The sequence below is a fragment of the Oratosquilla oratoria genome, chromosome 29 (assembly GCF_046742065.1).
Source record: "Oratosquilla oratoria isolate Oo_2021 chromosome 29, ASM4674206v1, whole genome shotgun sequence".
NCBI lineage: Eukaryota > Metazoa > Arthropoda > Malacostraca > Stomatopoda > Squillidae > Oratosquilla > Oratosquilla oratoria.
The window spans coordinates 52,213,193-52,239,320 of NC_134805.1; the positions used below are offsets into that span (position 1 = coordinate 52,213,193).

Consider the following 26,128-nt stretch of genomic DNA (forward strand, 5'->3'; position numbering starts at 1 on the left):
GTCGTTTGACCTCTGCTTCCCAATGTTTCGGGATGGGGGCAGGAGTGTGGCAGGCATAAGGAACAGCGTCGGGTGACAGGTGGATATGATGAGGGGGCCCTGCCATGATCGGCAGCGGGTACCAGTCGGTGTCGAAGGACAACGTCGAGAAATGGCCGAGCAGCCATTCCTGTAGCCTCAGCACGTTTTCCTCGAGAGGAGGGAAAGGCATGGTTGCTGGTCTGGGTGACGGACCCGGGCTGTCGCTGCTCCCCCCGCCCACGCTCGCTATGGTCGGTAGTGGCAGGTGCAGAAAGCCTTCATGTACCAGGCCCAGATCCTTGCAGGCGGCGAGACACAGACATACCTGCCACACAGACCGTACGAAGTACACCTCCTGCTGGGTGGAACGGCCAGGGATGATAAAGTGGCAGGTTATGGTTCCCAAGTGTGGTAGGTTAATGTTAGCGAGGTTGCGCAGGCCAGTGCGTCCCTTAAGTTGCCTGGGCAAGAGGCCCAAAGCTTTCAACAGCTTGGGTCCCACTACACATACCTGCGCGCCTGTATCTGCGATGGCTGTGGTGAAGTGCTCTGTGTCACCCTCCAGCCTGGAGACGACGACCTAAAGCTGCGGCTGGCTCATCACCCCGACACTCACTACCACAGCACTGGCCACCGCATCCTTCTTCATAGGCTTCTTTTCCCCTATGCACACTCTCTGGAAGTGGCCCAACTTTCCACAAGCAAGACACGTGGCGTTTGCTGCCGGGCAAGCTACCCTACTGGGCTGGTATCAGTCACCACAGTGCCAACACGGGCGGTGGCAGGCTTTCCTGGGACCAGCAGCAGCGATGACGTCATCGTCATTCGCAGCGTTGTGCATGACGTCACCAGCGGCAGCCTTGGGATGGCGGTTGGCAGGAAATCATGCGCGTCCCTCTGAGCTGCTTCAAATGCCACACAGTAAGATCTGAGGCTGTCGACGTCTTTGAATTGAGCGAGGCACTGTAACACCTTGCGTCTTAGGGCTGGTTCACGCAACCCAGCAATGAGCTTCCACACTAACATATATTCACTTAAACTCGTGTCACAGCCTGGGCACTGAAAAAGCACAATCTAACACCATCTGGAGCACTTTGTGAAGTAATTGCCCACTGACTCCCCCAAGGCCTGCTTGACACTAAAGAAGTCCGACCACTGTACTGCCTGGTTCGCCGCACGCAACACAAACTTGCTGACGTTCTCAAGGGCCTCGGCAGCGGGAAGAGTGTCCCAACGAGCCTTGGGGAACCTGGCATCAAGGGCCTTTTGCAGCCTTGGGGCACATAAAAGCTGGGTGCTGCAGTCATGTCCAGGTTGCACTTCTCCAACCCAGCTGTGCTAAGGGCCTTGTGTCTTGGTGTCCCTATCACCGCCATGTCTCATTGCACAGCCGCTATGGCTCCCTGCTGGGATAGAAAAAGCGTCTGAGCCTATGCGAGGACGCTTCCTCCTTCCCTCCATCTACCTGATGCGGCAAGGAGCCTAGGGCGTCTCGGGGTGGTCATTGAAGAGGCGTAGGAAGGATCACTACAGCACCATGTTGGGGTTTTATTTTAACCAGTTTACACAAGGCTGGCTGGCGGGTAACTAACTACCCGCACTTGGGGCAGCATCTATGAGTGTGGCTCACAGCTGCCAGCTCTCACAATAAAAACTCCTACACACTGCAAACTACAGCTATTCACACAACACTATACCTGACTTCTGGAAGCATGGGAAAATAATCACAATCACAGAACCCAATAAAGACCCAACAGTCTCAACATCACACCACCCAATCACACATCTCTGCACCCCCTCCAAAGTCATTGAATGCCTCATACTTCAACTCATCACACCACATATTCCCCTTGCTAAATCACAACACAGTTTTAGACCACTACACCCCACAAACACTCTTCTAATAAACCTCACACAAAGAATATTAGAAGGCATCAATTGAGATAGGCCTCATCATAGAACATTAGACATTAGTAAAGCTTTTGATGCTATCCCTCGCCACAATCTAACAACAAAATATGTAACACAGACATGCACAATAACACTAAAAGATGGCTGGACAATTATCTGGCATGCAGGAATGCATGTGTGTCATATAATGGCCAATCATCGCACATCAGAAACATTAAGAATGGAGTACCACAGGGCTCTGTTCTATCCCCCACACTCTTTAATCTATACACGCATGATATACCCACACCAGACACCTCAGAAATACAAATCTCTTCCTATGCAAACGACAAAACAATCACATGTACACATCGTAACACAGACAAAGCTGCAGAAATAATACAGCCATACCTTGATACACTCAACACATGGTTAATTACAGATAGACTCAAAATACCCCCAGCCAAATCTACAGCAACATTTCTCACCAACCGGACAAAAGAACACAAATACATTCCTCATCTCTATATCAACACTCTAATACCACACACACACACACTGAAAATTCTTGGTGTAACATACAATACACCCATGTCATTTAAACAACACATCACATAAAATATAAATGCACACCTAGACTCAATGCACTTAAATCAATCACTGGAACAATATTTGGACAAAACAAAGAAACTAATACTACAATGTACAAACAATGCATACGCACAGTGATGAATTATGAGAGTCCAGCATGGGCACCTAATCTCATTGAGACACACCTCAACACCCTTCAGACTATACAAAACAAAGCCTTAAAAACAATTACAGGCTGCATATATACAATACCTACAGACCACCTATACTATGAAACAAAATTCCTCAAAGTCAAAGATCACTTTGACACGAGAGGCACACAAACACTTGCTGCAGCCTCCACAAATACAGCACACCCACTATACTACATAGCAGAACACCCACACACACCAAGAAATATAAAAAATAAACACCCAAATACCTATATCACACACAAATACTCTCTTCTTTTCCTCTAAAACCACCAAATACCAACCTCCAGAAACATATTCATAATCACATCACTCACTGCTCCATTAACACACTAAAAGACAACACACTGCTGCATGCCAGATCCCCTAATATCCATCCCTCTGAATCCTCTCTCCCATGAAAGCACTGAGTCCACCTGGCCAGACTGCAATGTGGCCACCACCCAGCCCTTCTAAGCTACCAGAAGAGACTGGATGATCACATTGTGGACAAATGCCCAGGATGTAACACTTCACCCCATATTATTCAACATATCATGGAAAACTGCATCATACACAATCACGCATGCAATCAACACAACATACACTCCATAAAGGATTTGTGGGAAAACCCCATTTTGGCCGTGGCATTCCTTGGGGAGACGGGACTGCTCAGACAGACAGTCTAGGGAACAACAACAACAGTGAGTGCTAAAACTGTACTTGATTTTAAGAAAAAACTGGATGAAGAAAGATACAAAAGTGGGTCATTACAAGCATAGGTCTCTTCACGCAAACTACGACTAGGTACCGTATTTTCCGGCTTAAAATGCGCATCGGGTTATAATGCGCACCCATGCACTTCGTTATCTCAGTACACAGATAGCGCGCACCGACGTATAACGCCCATGGCCGATCGCATTTGTCTATAACGCAGTTTTACCTCGGTATTTATATCATGTGAACGAGGTTACATGGAGAAGTATTTTTCATTGGCTAGAGCCACCGCTGGGAAATCTGTTGATTTGTCACTAAATTAAGTGTCAGTTTAGGCATCAATCAAGACACAACTAAGAAAAAGTCGGAACTACATGTACCGGTATATGACTCATGTTGTGCGTTGGTCCCTTATTACTTTGTAGCTTAAATAGTTTGGAAATATGATATAAAAAAGTTTATTGAAAGTCAAATATACAGAAAAATTTCGGGATTTTTACAGAAAATGTTCATTTTATATCTTGAGGAAATAGTTCGTCTTTACCATTTTTTTTTTATTTAATACTGAAACAAACTACAGACTGTTTCGTTTTAGCTTTGAACCTGCAATGACAGTGGTGAAATAGGACAGTCTCTCATTGAGGTGACGTTTAGTTAATATAACTCCCAAAAGAGGGTGTTGTAGTCAGGTGTTTGACACGATTTTATGAACGGCCGCAACGGAATTTGTACCATACCTAAAGTGAAGCAACAAAGCCAATATAAAAATTCAAACTAAGATGCTGTGAACATGGGCAAATATCATGAATATTGATCATGTTTCATGGTGTTTAGGCCTATTCAAACATGAAAAATAAGATTCGATAGATACCTACCTATACCAAATATTTATATACGGTAGCCCATGCTGGCGTATTCTTTCATGTCACCATGGCTGTTCTTCTTGTTCTCACGGAACGTCACGGAGAAGTGTGCCTCCCAACTTTGTGACGGCCAACATCGTCACGTTGTTGTGAAAAAAAATTACACACACAGCTGCAGAATTTTTATCGTAGGCCGTAGATAATGCGCATCACCGGATAACGCGCACCCACCATTTTTAGGCTCTTCCAACGGAAAAAAGTCGCGCACTATACGCCGGAAAATACGGTAAATACATAACTCTTTGTTGACTTCAAAATAATCTTACCTTAAAATCACAATCTATTTCCTTAGTTCCACTAATTCTCTCTCCCACAAGTTTCTATATTCAACTCCCTTTCCATGTCTATGATATGACTAAAGTTTCTTTTTTTGTATTTACCAAAGCCAGAAAATAGGTCATCGCCATACAATCTACCAATCCCCCTTTGGGGTTTCAAAGCCTCTATTTACATTTAGTTTCAGTACGAGTATAGCACCTCCAGAGAGCTCTGCATTTCTGTCAACCTTCAAATAAAAATTGTCACAGTTTTCCCCTGATCCGCCTGAATTCCCTTGCATTTTCTCACTATAGACACTTTCAACACAACACAGAAATAATTTTGGGCAACCACAAGTGCTCCTCCTCCCACTCAATACAAGCCATGCCTCTTGCTTTCTTTGCATTGTCGAGAATTTTTGTCTTATTCTGCAGTCTAGAGAACTATATATATATATATATATATATATATATATATATATATATATATATTATATATATATACATATATATATATATATATATATATATATATATTGTATATATACATATATATATATATATATATATATATATATATATATATATATATACTGAAGCATTGCATACAGCTGTATTTTAACTTTTTTCCTATGCAATTAAGATACATAAATACAGAGTAATTAAAAATTATATTACAAATTACACATATAACTGCCATATCATCTCTGAGTCATACCCAAAAAATCAACTATTAATGTGTGCTACATTGACATTGATATGAAAGTTTAACAGTTGTTGAACTTAAATAATTACTAAGAGATAAATCTCTAACTGGGAGGAGATAACCAAAACTTACATTTTTTTTTGTTAGTAGTCTTTTTTTGCAGATATGCAGCAATGTCTGGTCTATTGCAGGACCTTGCAACATGAAGAGCTGTCAGGTGACAGGCTGAGGTCACATTTGCATCTGCTCCTCGATCTAATAGTATTTGGGCTGTTGATACATTTCCCCCTGCAGCACCAAACATAAGGGGAGTGATCCCTGTGAAATTAATCATAAGTTCCTTAATACAGTGAATTTTGAATCTTCAAAAAAAAATATTATTGGATTCCACAATTCTGAAAAATCATCTGGAAAAGTACAATACAATGCCCAGAAACACAGGACTGTGTCATAAGTCATGTTATAGGGGAAGGTGCTACAAACAGTGCCAGATGATTTTAGCAATGCAGCAGCAGCAGCTGCCATTGCATAAAGCATCACCCACAGGGAGCATGAGGAGGAGCTAGGTCAAGTGTGGTGATGTGCACATAGCCAGTTTACTTGTGTAGGAACAAACCCATCAGGATGTGTGGTGGTGGCTAAGCAAGGAAAATACAAGATATTATAATTGGTCTATGCTAGTGTTTGGTCCTTACAGTGCTCAGTCATTACAGAATTAACTTTACCCATTCATGGAAGGGACTGTGTGTCAAGAATGACCATCTTCATGTCAGTTGTGTCTGAGTAAGAACTAAAGTGGTTTTGGTATGAATAAACAGTTCCCCAAATTATTACGTGATAGTGAGTGTAATATGAAGTTAAGAAAATTCCAGTAGTGTTTCAGTAACCCCATTTTGCTTTCCTGTATATACATTTACTGCTTGCCTGTAAGAGGCTCTCCTTCCCCTAATGAAAGCACTTTTGAACTCTTGTGAGAGGTCATGCATCTTGCCTTCCCTTCTTCCCCAATCACCCTTCTGAGGATGACTTTGGGAGTGGTCTAGAGTAAACTTCAGGTAACCGATTTTTCTTTATGTCCTAACTATAACATGAGTAGAAGGGCAAATAATATATAAGCTAAATCTCATAAGGGCTTCAATTAAAAATTTGGTTCTCTCCTAAGTACACAAAAGGTGGTCAATCTCGATCTGGGATTGGAGAACCATTTCGATATGACCCAAAAATTTAATCTGCATCATCAATTAATCTGTTCCTCTGGGTCTCTCTTGCAAGAGATCCATGGCACCCAGGTATCTCGAGGAAAATATATTATGCTGTTGTCTTTGTAAGTGCGTATGGGCCTGGTAGTGAGAAGAGCATAGAGGAAAGGGAGACTTTTTGGGTAGATATAAATGAGTGAATAGATGGATTAGGAAGAAATGTCAATGTAGTTGTATTGGGAGGCCTTAATGCTAGGGTAGGAAATGAACCAATAGACAGAGTGATTGGGAAGTATGTAGTTCCAGGTAAAAATTGTGGTGGAGAATTGATGTTGGAGATGTGTCTTGAAAGAGAGTTGATGATACCAAATACAGTGTTTAGAAAGAAATTCAAGCATAAGTACACATGGGAGAGGGTGGTGGATGGAAGGGTGGCAGATAGAGCGTTAATGGACTATATAGTGGTGACCAGGAGTATGGTAGAAAGAGTTAAGGATGTACATGTCCTAAGGGGAGAGAGTGGGAGAATATCAGATAATTTTCTGGTGGAAGGTAAATTGAGAGTGGAGAATAGGTGGAGAAGGAGGAAAAGGGCAGAAGGTAGGGATGTACTTAGAGTGAACTGCTTAAATGAGAAAAAAAAGGAGACTGAGTATAAGAAGAAGTTGAGAGAGGAGTGGGAGGGAGTAAAGGATAGATTAGAACTGGGAGTGGAGGAGGAATGGAGATGGTTCATGGAGGGAGTCATATGGTGTGCAAAGAAGGTGTGTGGAACAAGGAGGGTGGGAGGAAATAGAAAGAAGGGTAGTGAGTGGTGGGATGAGGAAGCAAAGAAGGGTGTAAAAGAGAAGAAGCAGGCATTCATAGATTGGCTACAAATTAGGACAAGGGAATCGTATGAGAGGTACAAAGTAAAGAGAATGGAAGTTAAGCATTAGATAAAGGAAGCAAAGAGGAGAGCAATGTGAAATGGGTTAAGAGTATGACAGAAAATTTTGAAAGTAATAAAAAGATGTTTTGGAAAGAAATTAAAAGAGAAAGAGGTGAATCAAGTAGAGAAGAAAAGGTAAAAGGTGCAGATGGAGAGATGATAATGGAAGAGGAAGGTGGGCAGAGTATTTTAGGGAGTTGCTAAATGTGAAGGAGGATAGGGAGGGAAACGTAGTTGCAGTGGGAAGCACTAAGAAAATGAGTGATGAGTGAGGAAAATGAAGGAGAAATAGAGAAGGATGAAGTGAAAGCAGCTTTTAAGATGATGAGAGCAGGTAAGGCACCTGGGTTGGATGGATGCCATGCAGAATGTCTGAAGAAAGGATGTACAGTTACGGTGGACTGGCTGGTGAGGTTATTTAATGTTTGTTTAAGAGAGGGTAGAGTGCTGGAGGACTGGAGGAGCGCCTGTATAGTTCCGCTTTACAAGGGAAAGGGGGACAAGTTTGAGTGTAGTAGTTTCAGAGAGATCAGCTTGTTGAGTGTAGTTGGGAAAGCTTATGGGAGGGTCTTGATTGAGAGGATTAGGAGAGGAACAGAGGGAGTCATTGGTGAGGAACAGTGTGAGTTTAGGACAGGTAGGGGTTGTGTAGATCAGATCTTTGTGGTAAGACAGATATCTGAGAAAGCTATAGGAAAAGGTAAGGATATTTTTTGGGCTTTTATGGATCTGGAAAAGGCTTATGACAGGGTAAACAGGAAGGCACTGTGGGAGGTACTGCAGATATATGGGATAGGAGGAAAGCTGTTAAGAGCAGTCAAGAGTTTTTACGAGAGTAGTAGAGCTTGTGTTAGGATTAGAAATGGAGAGAGTGAATGGTTTGAGGTAAAGGTGGGACTTTGTCAGGGATGTGTTATGTTGTCCTGGCTGTTCAATCTTTACATGGATGGGGTGGCACGAGAGGTGAATGCAAGGGTAGTGGGTCAGGGGTTGGAGATGATTAAAGAAGATGGAGAAAAGTGGGAGGTGAGCCAGCTGTTGTTTGCTGACGACATTGCGCTTGTAGCAGGATCAGAGGAGGGATTGAGGAAGTTAGTGACAGTTTGAGGTGTGTGAAAGAAGGAAGCTGAAAATAAATGTGGGCAAAAGTAAGGTGATGAGATGCACAAGGGGAGAGAGTGACAGTAGCCTGGAAGTGAGCATTAAGGGTGAGAGACTAAAGGAAGTGGATAGTTTTAGATACTTGGGTGCAAATGTGAGTGGGGATGGAGGTAGAATGTAGATTGAGAGAAGCGAGTGAATGCCTTGGTGGATTAAAAAGTGTAATGAGAAATAGATATCTGGGAATGGATGCTAAGAGGAGGTTATATGAAGGATTGTGCCAACAGCACTGTATAGGGTGGAAACATGGAACATATGAAAGGAAAAGAGGAGTTTGAATGTGTTTGAGATGAAGTGTCTGAGAAGTATGATAGGGGTTACTAGGCTTGAGTAAGAAATGAGGAGGTGAGGAGGAGAACAGGGGTGGAGAGGGAACTGGGAGATAGGGTTGATGAAAGAGTGGGATGGTTTGGACACATGGAAAGAATGAGTGAAGAAAGATTACTAAAAGAACTGTGGAAGGCAGAGGTGGAAGGAGTGAATATGAGGGGGCATCCTAGGATGAGATGGATGGATGGGGTAAAAAGGGCTTTACAAAAGAGAGGAATGTCTGTGGAGGAAGGACGGGAGAGGACAGAAGATAGGGGTGAATGGAGAAGGGTTGTGTATGGATGATGCTGTGATGCATGAGAAGGAATGGGTGGGGGATGGGGGGTGAGGAAGTATGTATGAGAAAAAAAAATTGACGCAGCCTGAAGGGATTTTTCCCCGTCTTCTCTTTTTCTGTATAAGGGGACGGAGAGGGGGGGTCACCGAATTTATGAAGCGGCCTTGCTGTGGATGTGCTGTGTCTTGCAACACTGCTTCTGACCCAGGGCAGTGGACAGGTTGCAGGGATGACCTGTCATCCAGGAGGTGCCAAGATAAGAGGGATGGAGGAGGGTAGAGAGGAGTGGAATATATAGGAAATGGAATGGGTGGGAGTGGTTTCTATGCCTTATTCTTTTTGGCTACCTCCCCGTGTAAAGGGGAAAAAGCCTTTGGTATATGTATGTTGTCTAGGTGAGGTTACAGTGGGACAATGTAAAATAAGGTGTTCAGTGTCTTCTGTGTTGTAATTGCATCTGGGGCAATTGGGTTCTATGGCCAGGTTTATTTTGTGCTGGAATTTTTCTAAAGCTGAATGGTGGCCTACACACAGGTATGCTAGCATGATTGTTGTTTGTTGTGGAAGGGATTTCTCTGTTGGACTGATATCTAAAAAAAGTTTGGTGGAGTTGGGAGTTTGACGGTCGGTCCTGGAGTTTGTTTTGTGACTTAACTATATGTGTATGTATCTATGTATATATATATATATATATATATATATATATATATATATATATATATATACATATATATATGCATATATATATATTTATATATATATATGCATATATATATATATATGTATATATATATTATATATATATATATATATATATATATATATATATATATATATACATATATATATATATATATATATGTGTGGAGTAGGAAACACCTGTCAAAATGTCTCAACATATATAATATATATATGTATATATATATATATATATATATATATATATATATATATATATATATGTAAGGTATGTTCAATAAGTAATGAGAAAATGTCAGGCAAGACATTAAATATGATTTGATCAAAATACTACTTCATGGTAAAGTACACATACATATATTCTATAAAATGACTAACTGGCAACTTTCTATATTTGTAGGTCTGAGTGCAGCGGTGAACGTGGTGGAACCTGTCTGATTTGGTTTGCTGATCTGTGAACACTTGTCAAGAATTGAACTGAATAATTGGGATTTATCTAGCGTCGCAACATCAATGGTCATTGATGCCTTAGTATTTATGATTAAGAAAAGTAAGTGGTAAAAAGCTTAAGAAATAAATAAAATAAAAAAGATTGAAATCTAAAGATCATTGAGAAGATCAATAGCACTACGAAAATCAAAAATAGAATTTATATTGGAGTTAGATCCCAGAACATTTCGAAGGGACAGATCTCCTTCATCTCTGTGTTTTGACAAATATTGTTGTCTTTCTTCATCATAACTGGGGCATTCCACCATAATGTGTCTAATGGTCATAGGAACAAGGCAATCATTACAAAATGGAGGAGGACTGCCCTCCATAAGAAAGCCATGGGATAATCTAGAGTGACCAATCCTCAACCGGCAAAGGGTTACTTCCTGTTTTCTGTTCAGCAATGTATAAGACCAAGGATGAATAGTATCAGTAATCTCTCTCATCTTGTTACCAGCCTCAAGATCCCATTGGAACTGCCAAAGAGATGAGATCTCGGCTTTGATTAGAGGGATATAATCTTCATAAGGTATAGGCCGTAAGCGAGGTAAGGGTGAGAGAGCGGCTTCCTTGGCCAATTTATCGGCCTGTTCATTTCCTGGTACTCCGACATGTGCTGGAACCCAGCAGAAGTTTATTTCATTACCTCGACTCTCGATTAAAAAAAGCCATTCTAAGATCTTTAAAACTATTGGGTGCCTTGAGTCGAATTGTTCTAGAGACTGCAAGACACTCTTTGAGTCACTAAAAATTGTAAAACATTTGGCTTTCTTTTTCATGGAGGATATAATCTCCACTGCGGACAGTATTCCCATCAGTTCGGCAGTGAAATTAGATGCTGTATTAGGCAAGGTGCCCTTACGATTAAAATCATTTGAGAATATTCCAAAACCAACGCCAGCACTAGTTTTGGAGCCATCAGTAAAAACAAACACAGAGGGTTGGTGGCTAAAAGAATGTTCTAAAAAAGCATTGCGTAGTTCATAATCCTTGAAATCACGCTTACAACCGTTAAAATATTTACAGAAAGATACTGTGGGCAGTCTCCATGGGGGAACAACCGAATATTTAAAAGGGAGGATGGGAATCTTGGGAAGATTCATGTCCTCTAAAATCCTTTTCATCCGGTATCCAAAAGGCTTTGGAAGTCTGGGGTGATTGTTGAAACAAGTGCTGTTAAAATCTGCTTGAGCTGTTCTAAAAGCGAGAGAGTTGGGAAGCCTCTGCAATCTATGCCAGTATCTAATAGATGAGGTCTGGCGAATAAGATCTAACGACATCTCCCCTGCATCAACTAATAAACTTGGTATTGGGGAAGACTTGAAAGCACCTGTGGCCAAACGAACTCCACTGTGGTGTATCGTATCTAAACTTTTTAGTCTGGATGGCAGGGCTGCGGAGTCGGAGTCGGAGGGAGTCAGAGGTTTTAGCTGGAGTCGGAGTCGAATTTCTAAGAGTACTAGGAGTCGGAGTCGGTCGGAGTCGGAATTTTTTATCTGACTCCGACTCCTTAAGTCCAATAGAATTATTTTTTTAACATGGTTTCCCTGTTTGGTTTTACCAGTTGCACAATTTAGCAATTTTTGTATGGTTTTGCTTTTATTTTTTGAGGCAATAGTGAGTGTGTGCAGTGTATATGCACTAAGTGGTCTCTCCAGATGGAAACAAAAAACAATCCATCAATAAAAAAAAAAAAAAAAAATACACAATACTGACAAGCTATTGTTGTCAGTCTGGGTAAAAGTGTTTGTGGTCATGTATTTGTAGTTGTTTCCTGTAAGAAGAGTGAAACTATATATATACTGTATATATATATATATACTGTATATATTTTGTACTATACTGCAATGCTTTTACTTCAACATAAATAAACATCAATTCGTGCTGCCACCATGTGACAGCATTATGTGCTACTAGTACTAACTAATGTAAACAAACAGATGTAGATTCTGCCTGAAGCAATGTCTCCCAGTGAATTTTCTTTTCCTTCATTTTCGGTAGTTTTATCACATTTTCCTTTAATAGAAATATGCTAGATTATGATAAAGCTACTTCAGAATATGAAAATCATACATTTATCTAAGAAATTTAGTGGTTTGAAATATACGAAATAGAAACAGGCTACTGATCATGGTTACTAGTGAATACAATAGGCCTACAAGTGAAGCAATGAAAAGTAGAAATCAGAGTAAAGAAAATCACGAACCATTTTAATCTAATTCAAAACTGATTATGGTATAAAGACAATTGCAAATTAGGCCTAACCCATAACCATAATTCTATCTATATACAAAAGGCTTTTTCACCCTTATCAGGGAAGTAGCCAAGTCAAAAGGCATAAACCCATTCCCACCCATCATCCCTTCCACCCTCACATCTTAGCTCCTCGTGGACGACGGGTCATCCCTGGATCCCGCCCACCACCCTGGGTCAGAAGCAATCCAGGACACAGAACATCCACAGCAAGGCCGGTTTACTTAATTGGCGACCCCTCTCTCTCCGTCCCCTCACACAGAAAACGGAGGATGGGGAGAAGTCCCTTCGGGCTGCGTCAAAGTATCATTCACACTTTCCCACTCCCCAAACCCCCCCATCCTCCCATCCCTTCCCTTTCTTTTCATCACAGTATCATCTATACACAGCCCTTCTCCACTCATCTTTATCTTCAGCCATCTCCCTTCCCTGCTCCACAGGCATTCCCCTCTTGCTCAACGCCCCTGTCACCCCATCCATCCATCTCATCCTCGGTTGTTCTCTCAAATTCACTCCCTCCATCTCTGCCTTCCATACCCCTTTCACCAGTCTTCCTTCATCCATTCTTTCCATGTGTCCAAACCATTCTAATCGTCTTTCATCAGCCTTCTCAGCCAACTCCTTTTCCACCCCAGCTCTCCTTCTCACTTCCTCGTTTCTCACTCTATCCAGCCTTGTAACCCTCACCATACTTCTCAGACATTTTATCTCAAACACATTTAAACTTTTCCTCTCTGCCTCTCTCAAATTCCATGTCTCTGCCCCACACAGCACTGTTGGCACAATCACCCCTTCATACAATCTCCTCTTTGTATTAATTCCCAAATGTCTATTTCTCATTACTTTTTTAAATCCCCCAAGGCATTTGTTTGCTTCTCTCAATCTACAGCTTACCTCTACCTCTACTCCTCCCTTTGCAGCCACATATGACCCCAAGTACCTAAAACTATCCACTTCCTCCAGCCTCTCCCCTTTAAGACTTACTTCCAACTCTCCACCATCCTCTCCTCTTGTACACCTCATCACTTTACTTTTACCCACATTCACCTTCAACTTTCTCCTATCACACACCCTCCCAAACTCAGTCACTAACTCTCCTAATGCCTCCTCTGACCCTGCCACAAGTGCAGTGTCATCGGCAAACAACAACTGACTTACCTCACACTTTTCTCCTTTTTCCACAACCAACTCCAGTCCCCTGCCCATTTCTCTTGCATTTACCTCCCGTACCACCCCATCCATATACACATTGAACAGCCATGGCGACATGACACATCCCTGACGTAGTCCCTCCTTTACCTCAAACCATTTACTCTCTCCATTTCTGATTCTAACACAGGCTCTACTACTCTCATAAAAACTCTTGACTGCTCTTAACAGCTTTCCCCCAATACCTGTTTACCCTATCATAAGCCTTTTACAAATCCATAAAGGCCCAAAAGACATCCTTACCATTTCCTAAAGCTTTCTCACAAATCTGTCTTATCACAAAAATCTGATCCACACAGCCCCTACCTCTCCTAAACCCACACTGTTCCTCACCAATTACTTCCTCTGGTCCTCTCCTAATTCTCTCAGTTATAACTCTCCCATACGCCTTCCCAACTACACTCAACAAACTGATCCCTCTGAAACTACTACATTCACACTTGTTCCCTATTCCTTTGAAAAGCGGAACTATACATGCACTCCTCCAGTCCTCTGGTACTCTACCCTCCCTTAGACACACATTAAATAACCTCACTAACCAGTCTACTATTACTTTACCTCTCTTCTTCAGACACTCCGCATGACACCCATCTAACCCAGGTGCCTTACCTGCTCTCATTTTAATCGCTACTTCCACCTCATCTTTTCTTATTTTTCCCTCATTTTCCTCACCCATCACCGTCATTTTCTTTGCGCCTCCCACTGCTATCACCATTCCCTCCCTATCTTCCTCTACATTCAACAGTTCCCTAAAATATTCTGCCCATCTTCCCCTTATCGCTTCCTCTTCCATTATCATCTTTTCATCTTTGCCTTTTACCTTTTCTTCCCTACTTGAATCAACTTCCCTTCCTCTTTTAATCTCTTAATAATAGTAAAAAGAAAATATTTAGGCCAAATTTTGTACATTGTGTAATGTGACCTTGGTAAAGACAAATATTGATATACAGGTAGTCGTCGACTTACGACCGAGTTCAGTTCCGACAGACAGGTCGTAAGTCGATCTGGACGCAAGTCGGTCTATATATATATATACAGTATATATTACCCTTTATATAATATATATGTATATATATATACATATATATATATATATATATATTGTATATTTAGCATACTGAAATAATCTTAGCATCTTTGAACTATGTTGTATAGTATTTTTAACCTTTTTATAATTTCATCTGATTTTCTTTGGGAAATGTAGCCTAGGCCTAAGCATATTGAATAAAATCCTATCATCTTTGACCTATGATATTTAATACTGTATTTGTTAACCTTTGTATTATTTTACCATCAGACTTTCTTTAGGAAACGTATGCATACTGAATAAAATCTTATTATCTTTGAGCTACGTTGTTTAATATTCATTAACTTTTTATTATTTTCGTTAGGAAACGTAGCCTAGGTCTACGCATACTGAATAAAGTCCTGTCATCTTTGACCTACAAATCCTTTTTTGTTGGTTACATTAAAATCATTGTAAAGCAAAATTAGAAAAAAAAAAATTCGAAACACATTCTTTTCGTTTACGTACTGTACCGAAAATATTGTTATCGACAACAGATTAGGCATAAACAAAGTTTACTGTTACATTTTATTAATCGCAAACATAAAAATACAAAATGCTGTACCGTTCATTTTGTCATCGACAACAGACTAGACATAAAAAATACTGTTACATTTGATCAATTGCAAAACATATAACTACAAAATGTAAGGCAAAATTAGGATTTTTTTTATTTTATTTCAACAAAACACATTCTTTTCGTTTAAGTACTGTACCGAACATATTGTTATCGACAACAAACTAGCCTAGGCATAAAAAGTTTGCTATATTTTATTAATTGCAAAACATACAAAAATACAAAATGCAATGCAAAATTAGGAAACATTTTACTTCAAACAAACAAAATGAAAGAATATTTAGCTGGCTGGGATGCTGACGCTGCCGGCAGCCTGACAAAACTATCGTACTCGCGTCTCACAGCGTGCGGAGTAATGTACTGCACTGCCAGGCATAACATTGCAATTCTATTACTCTATTAAATGTCAGGTCAGTACTTTAGATGAAATGTATAACAATCTAACTGATCTAATTATTAATGTACAAAACACATTTATCCCCCTAAAGTCAATACAGAAAAATAGTAATACCCCCAAATGGATGACGGACAGATTGAAACATGAGATCGGAATTAAAAGAGGACTTTACGTAAAAATAAAAAACGGGGAATCACACCTTAGATCAAGATATAACGAAATGGCAAAGCTGGTTAAAAGGAATACACGTTCAGCGAAACGTAATTATGAAATCAAAGATGCCAGTCAAGCAAAATCCAACCCAAAGGGTTTCTTTCACCTCTATAGAACAAAAAATAAAGAAAGAATAGGACCAATTAAAAATGATGAAAATGTCATGATAGAATCGGAAGAAAAAATGAGTGAGGAGTTTAACAATTATTTTCTATCGGTGTTTACTAATGAGAGGTTAGATAAAGTACCTGACTGCGATCCGATTTTCAGAGGGGATGAAGAAAATAGCCTAACTAATATCAGCATTAGTAAAGAAAAGTTATCAAGCAGATTGACAGACTTAAAGCTACAAAATCTCCGGGTCCGGACGAAATTTTTCCAAGAATGCTTAAAGAGTGTAAATTTGAAATCTGCGACCAGTTAACTGAAATATTCAATAAATCAGTAGACACTGGTTCTGTTCCAACTGCTTGGAGGGAGGCAAACGTTGTTCCTGTTTTTAAGAAGGGAGATAGATCGACCATATGCATCGGTTATATGTTTGACATCGGTTATAGGAAAAATGCTTGAATCAATAATAGTAAATAGACTCAGAGAACACATTGAAGGGCATAATTTAATTTGTGATTCACAGCATGGTTTCTCCAAAGGTAAGTCATGCGTGACTTTTACACTAAGGTATATAAGGCGTCAGACAACAATGAAAATTACGATGTTATTTACCTTGACTTTAGCAAAGCGTATGACAAAGTGCCACACCAGAGACTACTAAATAAAATCAAAGCCCATGGCATAGGAGGAAAAGTGTTAGAATGGATTAGAGCTTGGATTAGTAACAGAAAACAGCAGGTCACCATAAATGGAATAAAATCTAGGTGGGGTAATGTTACTAGCGGGGTCCCCCAGGGCTCGGTTTTGGGTCCCTTGTTGTTCATTATGTATATAAACGACTTAGACGATGGGTTAAATAGTGATGTTAGTAAGTTTGCGGACGACACTAAAATAGGACGCCTAATTAGGTCAGGAGAAGACGCCCAGATTCTGCAGGATGATCTTAATAAACTGTTAACATGGTCGGTGAAATGGCAAATGAACTTCAATATCTCTAAGTGTAGCGTGTTAAACGTAGGGCTACACAACCCCAAAAATAGATACAACTTAGATAACACGTTTTTAGACAAATCTGAGTGCGAGAGGGACTTGGGAGTTCTGGTGAGTCCGGACCTTAAAACCAGGAAGCAGTGCATTAGCGCCAGAAATAAAGCAAACAGAGCATTAGGCTTCATTGCTAGGATGGTAACGAATAGAAGTGCAGAGGTAATTATTAAACTCTATTTAGCGATAGTTAGACCCATCCTTGACTATGCGGTACAGTTTTGGTCTCCGTCCTACAGAATGGACATAAATTCACTAGAATCAGTACAGAGAAGAATGACCAAAATGATACAAGGACTCGGAAATTTGCCTTACGAAGAGAGGCTTAGGCACCTAAACTTACACTCTCTGGAAAGACGCAGAGTGCGGGGTGATCTAATAGAAGTGTTCAAGTGGATCAATGGCTATAACATGGGTGATGCAAACAAGGTCATCATAATAAAACAACAGGGCAGGACTCGCAGTAATGGGTATAAACTGGACAAATTTAGATTTAAAAAGGAAATAGGCAAGAATTGGTTTACAAATAGGGTGGTCGATGAATGGAATAAACTTAGTAACCATGTAGTAAGCGCTGAAACTATCAGTTGTTTTAAAAAACGATTAGACAACTTTATGGATGGGGATGACAGTTGGTGATGGATACGGAGCTGCCTAGTGTAGGCCTTATGGTCTTTTGCAGTCTCCTTTATTTCTTATGTTCTTATGTTATGTAGATATTATTGCACCATCTCGTGGTCGTAAAGTTGATCAGTCGTAAGTCACATATGTCGTAAGTCGACGACTACCTGTACTGGTATACGGAATAGTCTGTAAAACCCTACTATTGATAGTAGCCTATTGAGTGACTACCGGACCTTAAATATTACCTACAAGATATACAGTTTGCATGATTTGGCTATGTTTCTTTTTGTAGGAATTGGTAAACAATAAGCATTGGATGCAAGAACAATTTAGATTACTTTGCCAAAGTTTCCTACTTTTCTCAGTGATGTAGCCTAGGCCAATTGTAAAGACCTACCTGTTGTATGATAAATGCTGATTATGAGATAGGCTAACCTAGCGAATCATTAGCAGTTTGTATTATTTTTAAAACTTTGATGAAGAGAGTGTACAGTATATACAGTATATATATATATATATATATATATATATATATATATACACAGATGAAACCTATTTCTTTTGGTACATGTTGTTTATCGGGTTCTTTAAGAAATAATGAATAGATAAAAATAAAAGAAAAAAAAAGAAAACTAATGAATTAATGAAAAAACTATTCTTTAATTTTCATTTTGTTTCTATTTTTATTTTTATTTTATTGTTTTATTTTTATTCATTTTATTTCGTTTTTCATTAAAAAAAGAAAAGAAAAGAAAAATATAATCCCAAAATAACCTTATAATCCACATTTACCTTTCTTTTTACCATAAATTGTAGGGTCGAATCTGTTTTTCCTTGACTATAGACTGCCTCTATTCATAGGGTAGTCTAGGACTCTAACCTATATTTCTCATAGGCTAATCTAACCAACCATTTCATCACATTAAGATGATATCAGTTTACCCTACTTATATAAAGTACAAAATATTTTTTTATTTGCAAATTTCAATTGAGTAGTCTATAAGTTCTATAATTATGAATAAAGCCTATTTTTTTAATGTTCACAAATAAGAAATCTGTATAGATTTTAGCTTTAACCTCGTTATTAACGTAATAATACTGGTAGATTCAAGGAACATACAAAATATTTTATCATAAGAAATTTTTACAGTTGAATCTTTAACCTAGTTATTAATGTAATAATACAGGTGTATTCAAGGTACAGTACATATATTTTGTTATATTCTTGAAAGCTTTGTCTGAATTTTTACCATTACAGTAACTTGCAAGCCAACAATAGCTGTAAAATACTGTCTATAGATGTGCACTGTGAAATAATTTGTTGCTATTGTGCAAATAGAAAGCAGGTCTCATTATTCCAAGTTTAAAAAATCTAAAAAAAATTGATACGTTTTGTGTTGAGAAAATTTAATAACCGTCCAGTATAGAATAGTTTTATAGCTAGTTACAGGATATGTACCATTTATAGAAGTTTCCAGAATGTAGTTTGTATTAATATTTCATTCATTCTATACTATGGGAGTTATAGCCAGTGGAATGTATTTCTATTTATAATAAATACTCAATAAATATAATTATTAATTCAAATTCCTGAATAATTTGTCAACTGTCAAGTGATAGAGATGATTTTTATCTTTAAATAATTTAAACTGGCTACTTTACCTTTGTTGACAGTCTAATTAATTCAAATTATGTTAACATCTAGAACTCCATCATGTACACACGTACATGACAGTGTAGACAATAGTATATATCCACTATGTATGCACTATATCATGTATGTAAAAGTCAACGGAAGTGCCCTGAGATAAACTTTGACCAGTCTCAGAGGCCAGATAGGAGTGACATTAGAGCATATGTCACAGCATTTGAAGATGACTGAAAAGGGGAGGAACAACAGCAGATATGAACAGTGTGCACAGGGGAAGGTTGTCTCTCTCTTTCCTGAACTGATTCCTGGTTTTTATGATAACATGGTGAAATTAATTCTGCAGTAAGTACTAGGTAGGGCATCCTCCATTAACCTTTCCTCATCATGATTTGTCACATTTTTTCCTAATATTGTGCTAGAAGGTTTATGAGATTGGACAAATGAAATAACAGATGATTTTTTTTTTGGGGGGGAGGGGAAGGGCACAAAGGAAAAAGAAAATATCTAGCTTGAAGTGGCAACTCTATCATGACAGATTTGAAAGTGCTCATAAGCTGGTAGATGATCATGAGCATAAATAATACCATTATATATTTAATATATATATATGTTTATACGAATATACGTGCTTGTGTGCATATACATATATAAAGCTGGTTGAGTGTATATGTGAGTATATTTATCATACAAGTGAATGTTTCACGTAAAAAATAATATACATGAAAAATATTTATAAAATGCTTGCTGAATAGGTGTGGGAAGCTGGTAAATGGATCTGCAGAATAGATTTCCACATAGGGGTCAAGGAGTTAAGGAGTCGGGAGTCGGAGTCGGAGGAATCAAAGGAGTCGGAGTCGGAGGAATCAAAGGAGTCGGAGGAATCACAGGAGTCGGAGTCGGAGTCGGACCTTATACCATCCGACTCCGCAGCCCTGCTGGATGGAGTGGTCGATGAGTAAAACTCGCATCCATATGATAGTTTCGATAAAATAAGGGAATGATGTAACCGTAAAATTGTTCTGCGGTCAGCGCCTCATGAGGTGTGTGCTAAAACTTTTAAAATTTGCATTGTCTATAGACATTGTGTCTTCAGGGTTTTCAGGTAGGGTACCCAAGAAAGGTGCTTATCAAAAATAAGTCCTAAAAACCTGGTTTCATCAACACAAGGAATCTGGTCATCCTTTAACCAAATAGTAGGGTCAGGGTGCAGACTTCTTAGTCGGCAGAAATGTACGATGACAGTTTTGCTGGGTGAAAATTTAAAACCATTATTATTGGCCCATGAAACTATTTTATTGATGCAGAGTTGTAGTTTTCTTTCAGCTATTGCCATGTTACTAGCTCTAAAAGAAATGGAGAGGTCATCTACAAAAAGGGTGGCAAATATATCAGGAGGAATCACAGATGTCACCCCATTTATAGCTAAACTAAAGAGAGTGACACTGAGAACACACCCCTGAGGTACACCTTCTTCCTGTTGTCTTATTTCAGATATGATGTTCCCAACTCTTACTCTAAAAACACGATTTGCTAAAAAGTTCTTGATGATAAAGGCCATTTCTCCTCGAATGCCAATAGCATGTACAGCCTTAACCACTTCAATACGGGACTTAAATCTCGCGGGCAGCAGCCAATGCCAGCCGTACGACGTAACGAAATAATATTCGCATCATAAAATATAGTCGCCGCTTATATCGATCGTTCTCTCTCTCACCCGCGAATTTTGAAAACCACAGAGAATGGGATTAAGGGCGCATTTGGGAGAATGTAAAAACACAGGGGCGACTACAATAAATATAATCAAGACGCCGATATGGCAGCGTCGCGAATCCACTTGCTCCTCATGACGCCTACGTGTGCGGCACCGTATGGAAGGGGTTAAGAATACCATGCTTCCATGTGGTATCATATGCTTTCTCTAAGTCAAAGAAAACACTGATATGATGTTGCTTAGAGACAAAGGCTTTACAAATCGAAGATTCTAGTCGAAGTAAGGCATCAGCAGTGGAGTGCATGCGACGGAAACCACATTGAATATCAGATATGATGTGGTTTCGTTCAAGATACCAGACTAGTCGTGCATTGACCATTTTTTCTAAAATTTTGCACATGCAGCATGTGAGGGCAATAGGATGGTAATTTGATGGAATTGAACCATCTTTATTAGGCTTAAGAAAAGGTAAAATTATACCCATTTCCTAAATACTGGGAAACGAATGTTCAAACCACATCCTATTAAGAAGTGCAAGAATAAAACCTTTAGTTACTGGAGATATATGTTTCAACATGGCATATGTAATGTTGTCAGGACCTGGAGAAGTATCACTGCAGGAGTTCAAAGCTGAATCATATTCCTTTTCAGTGAAAGGGAGGTTATAGGATTCTTCATGAGGGGCAGTGAAGTCAAGATGACGTTGTTGTTGTTGTTGTTGTTCCCTAGACTGTCTGTCCGAGCAGTCCCGTCTCCCCAAGGAAGGCCACAGCCGAAACTGGGTTTTCCCACAAATCCTTTATAGAGTGTATGTTGTGTTGTTTGCGTGCATGATTGTGTATAATGCAGTCTTCCATTATGTGTTGTATGGTATGGGGTGAAGTGTTACATCCTGGGCAGCTGTTCACAACACGGTCGTCCAGCCTCTTCTGGTAGCTTAGAAGTGCTGGGTGGTGACCGCATCGCAGTCTGGCCAAGTGGACTCTGTCCTTTTGTGGGAGAGAGGATTCAGAAGGGTGGATATCAGGGGGTCTGGCATGCAGCAGTGTGTTGTCTTTCAGTGTGTTAATGGAGCGGTGAGTGATATGATTATGAATATGTTTCCGGAGGCTGGTATTTGGTGGTTGTGGAGGAAGAGAAGAGAGTATCTGTGCGTAATAAAGGTCTTTGGGTGTAGTTTTAATGTTTCTTGGTGTGTGTGGGTGTTCTGCTATGTAGTGTAGCGGGTGTGATGTGTTTGTGGTGGCTGCGGCAAGTGTTTGTGTGCCTCTCATGTCAAGGTGGTCCTTGACTTTGAGGACTTTTGTTTCATGGTGTAAATGGTCTGTAGGTGTTGTATTTGTGCAGCCTGTAATTGTTTTTAGGGCTTTGTTTTGTATGATTTGAAGGGTGTTGTGGTGTGTCTCACTGAGATTAGGAGCCCATGCAGGACTCGCATAATTCATCACTGAGCATATGCATTGTTTGTATATTGTTATATTAGTTTCTTTGTTTTGTCCAAATGTTGTTCCAGTGATTGACTTAAGTGCATTAAGTCTAGGTGTGCATTTGTTTTTTATGTTTGTGAGGTGTTGTTTGAAAGACATGGATGTATCGTATGTTACACCAAGAATTTTCGGTGTGTTTGTGTGTGGTATTAGAGTGTTGTTGATGTAGAGATGAGGTATGTATTTGTGTTCTTTTGTCCAGTTGGTGAGAAGTGTTGCTGTAGATTTGGTTGGGGCTATTTTGAGTCTGTTTGTGATGAACCATGTGTTGAGTGTGTCAAGGTAAGGCTGGATTATTTCTGCAGCTTTGTCTGTGTTACGATGTGTGCATGTGATTGTTATGTCATCTGCGTAGGAAGAGATTTGTATTTCTGAGGTGTCTGGTGTGGGTAAGTCATGCATGTATAGATTAAATAGTGTGGGGGATAGAACTGAGCCCTGCGGTACTCCGTTCTTAATGTATCTGATGTGCGATGATTGGCCATTATATGACACATGAGCATTCCTGCCTGCCAGATAATTGGCCAGCCATCTTTTGGTGTTATTGTGCATGTCTGTGTTATATATTTTATTTGTTAGGTTGTGGCGGGGGATAGCATCAAAAGCTTTACTAATGTCCAATGTTATAAGAAGTGTTCTGTGGTGGGGCCTATCTGAATTGATGCCATCTAAAATTCTTTGTGTGAGGTTTGTCAGAAGAGTGTTTGTGGAGTGTAGTGGCCTAAAACCGTGTTGTGAGTCAGCAAGGGGAATATATGGTGTGACAAGTTTAAGTATTAGGCGTTCAATGACTTTAGAGGGGGTGCAGAGAAGTGTGATTGGGCGGTGCGATGTTGGGATTGTTGGGTCTTTGTTCGGTTTTGGAATGGTGATTATTTTACCATGCTTCCAGATGTCGGGTATAGTGTTGTGTGAATAGCTGTAGTTTGCAATGTTTGTGAGTGCGTGTATACCTTGTGGTCCAATGTGTTTTAGGTGGATGTTGCTTATGTTATCAGGGCCACAGGCAGATGAGTGCTTGAGATTATGCATTATGAGTTTTGTCTGACTGTCTATGAAGGGTGTATAGTCTGAGTCTGTGGGGAAGTCTTTCTTACGTCGAATGGTGCGTCGGTCGTCAGGGTGAGATGTAAGATGGCTCGTCTGTGCAAAATGACGTATGAGTGCGTTTGCTTGTTGTCTGTTTGAGGGTAGATTATCTGTTGTTGTGATTATTGCTGCGTGAGAGCGTGTAGTGTTAGTGTTGGATAGTGTAATGCTGTTGAGTGTTTTGTACAATTTGCTGGTGTTTGTTTTGTGATCAAGTGTATTGATAAAGTTTTGCCAATTTTGTGTTTTTTGTTCATGTATTTTATTGGCAATCACAGTGTTTAGTGTTTGTATTTGGTCTGCTATGTTTTGAGGGATAGGTGTGGGGGTATCGTGTTTAAGTGTGTCACGTTGTCTGATGAGGCCTTGGATTTCTGGTGTGAAGTTGGGGTTGTGTGATTTTCTGTTGCCTCTAGGGATGTATCTCTTGTCTGCGTTTTGTATGGTTGTATTAAAAGCGTGCACAGCATTGTTTATGTTTGTGATTGGTGTACTGTTAAGTGTTTCAAAATGTTGTTCTGTCTCTTCAGTAAAAGCTTCCCAGTTAGCTCTCTTGTAATTGGTGTAAGTGTGTCTGTGGCCAGCTGGGGTGCATCTTGTTTTGGTGGTGATGATGATTGGAAGGTGGTCAGAGCCAAGGGCTCCGACCACTCTCCATGATGTTGTTGGGGTTAGGCAGGGGGAGCAGAAGGTGATATCAGGAGAGGAGGGAGTGTAGAGGGCTTGGTGTGGGATATGTGTATGATTATGCGTGTTGTTCATGATAGTCAATGAGTCGAACTGAGTCTGTATATCAAGCCCTCTGTCTGTGTCAGGGTTGTCGACATACCAGGCAGACGACTTGGCGTTGAAGTCACCACCCATGATCAGGTTGGGGATTGAGGTTAGTTGGCTAAGTTGAGGTCTGAAGGTGTTTGGAACTGTGGGGGATGATTGGGGGGGAATGTACATGTTAACTATTGTCAGTGTTGAATTGTTGCCTGTGCGGATTCGAATGGATTGGGTTTCTGTTGTGTTATCTGTGGTAGGGAGAATTTTGGTTGTGGCACTTGTGTCCACAAAACAGATGGAGTGGTGGATCAGGGTGATGAGTCCACCGCCATTGCCGTCAGTCCGGTCTTGTCTGATGGTGGTGTAATTATGAAATGATGGTGTTTTGTGTGAGTGTCTTAGTTTTGTTTCTTGTATAATCGCAATGTGTATGTTGTGTTGTTTAAGAAAGTGTTCAAGTTCATGTTTTTTAGTGTTAATACCGTCAATGTTGTGTTGTAATATGTTGATGTTGTGTGTTTTGTATGTGTTGTATGTTGCCGTTTGGGGTTGAGGTTGGGGTGGTAGGGGGGAAGGTGTAGGATCTGGGTCAGAGGGGGGGAAAGGAGAGATCGGGGACAAAGGAAGGGGAGTACTAATCGGGGGTAAGGGCAAAGGGAAATCGGGAGTGGGTAAGGGTGCTGGCTGTGGTTGGGGAGGTGGGAGTGGGGTTACTGGAGGGCAGGTAGAACATGTCCAAGTGTTTGTGTATTGGTTTGTGTCAGCAAGTGTTGTACAAGTGAGGTGGGCCCAGTTTTTGCACATATTGCACTGAACTGAGCCCTTTGTCTGTCTGCTCGAAGTAATGGGTTTAGAGCATGTTGGGCATGTGTATTTTGTGGTGGGCCCAGGATTGCTCTCTACATCTCCGGCTAAAAGTAGAAGAAGAGGGGTGATCGCCGGAAAATCACCCCTCAGTTCAGAAAAAACGTAACATTGTATGTTGGAAAAAAGGATTGTGGTACTCCCCCAGGTAGGCGTAGCTCCTCCTTGGGGATCGGTGCCATCTGCGTAGAGCTGATGGCCAGGGGTGGTTGCTGCTGATTCGCCCCCAACTCTTGGGGTTGGGGGGTGGTCCCACGACGTAGACGCTGCAGCTCCAGGACCTTACGTTGTTGTTCTCTCATTCTAAACCAGACAATATATATTTGCCAATATATCTAAACCAGACAACAGCTCTCCTGGATATCAATACCGAATTACGTTGTTGTTCTCTCATTCGGTATTGATATCCAGGAGAGCTGTTGTCTGGTTTAGATATATTGGCAAAATGATTTGCTAAGGCATTACTGACATCTTTAGGATCAAAGGCCAAAGAGCCATCTAATTTTAAAACAGGTGGAGGGCTAATGGTGTACCCGATATTTTTCTCAAGTTTTTCCAAACGATCGATGCCGGTGTTCTATAGTTGAATGATGATACAAATTTAGCCCAAGACTGATGCTTTGCTTCTTTGATGGTACATCGAAGTAATGCCCTGCTTTTATGATAAGCAACTAAATTCTCATCATTTCTATGGCGA

At 40.2% G+C, this 26,128-nt stretch overlaps 1 protein-coding gene across 1 annotated transcript in view; it reads right to left on the minus strand.

Annotated features, from left to right (window-relative positions):
• Positions 1 to 26,128, minus strand: part of LOC143040768 (ankyrin repeat and SAM domain-containing protein 6-like) — a 696,708-nt gene that overhangs the window by 298,040 nt on the left and 372,540 nt on the right. The window contains exon 5 of the mRNA XM_076212184.1: positions 5,408 to 5,593. Within this exon, the coding sequence (XP_076068299.1) occupies positions 5,408 to 5,593 (186 nt within the window). The remainder of the gene's footprint in view (positions 1 to 5,407; positions 5,594 to 26,128) is intronic.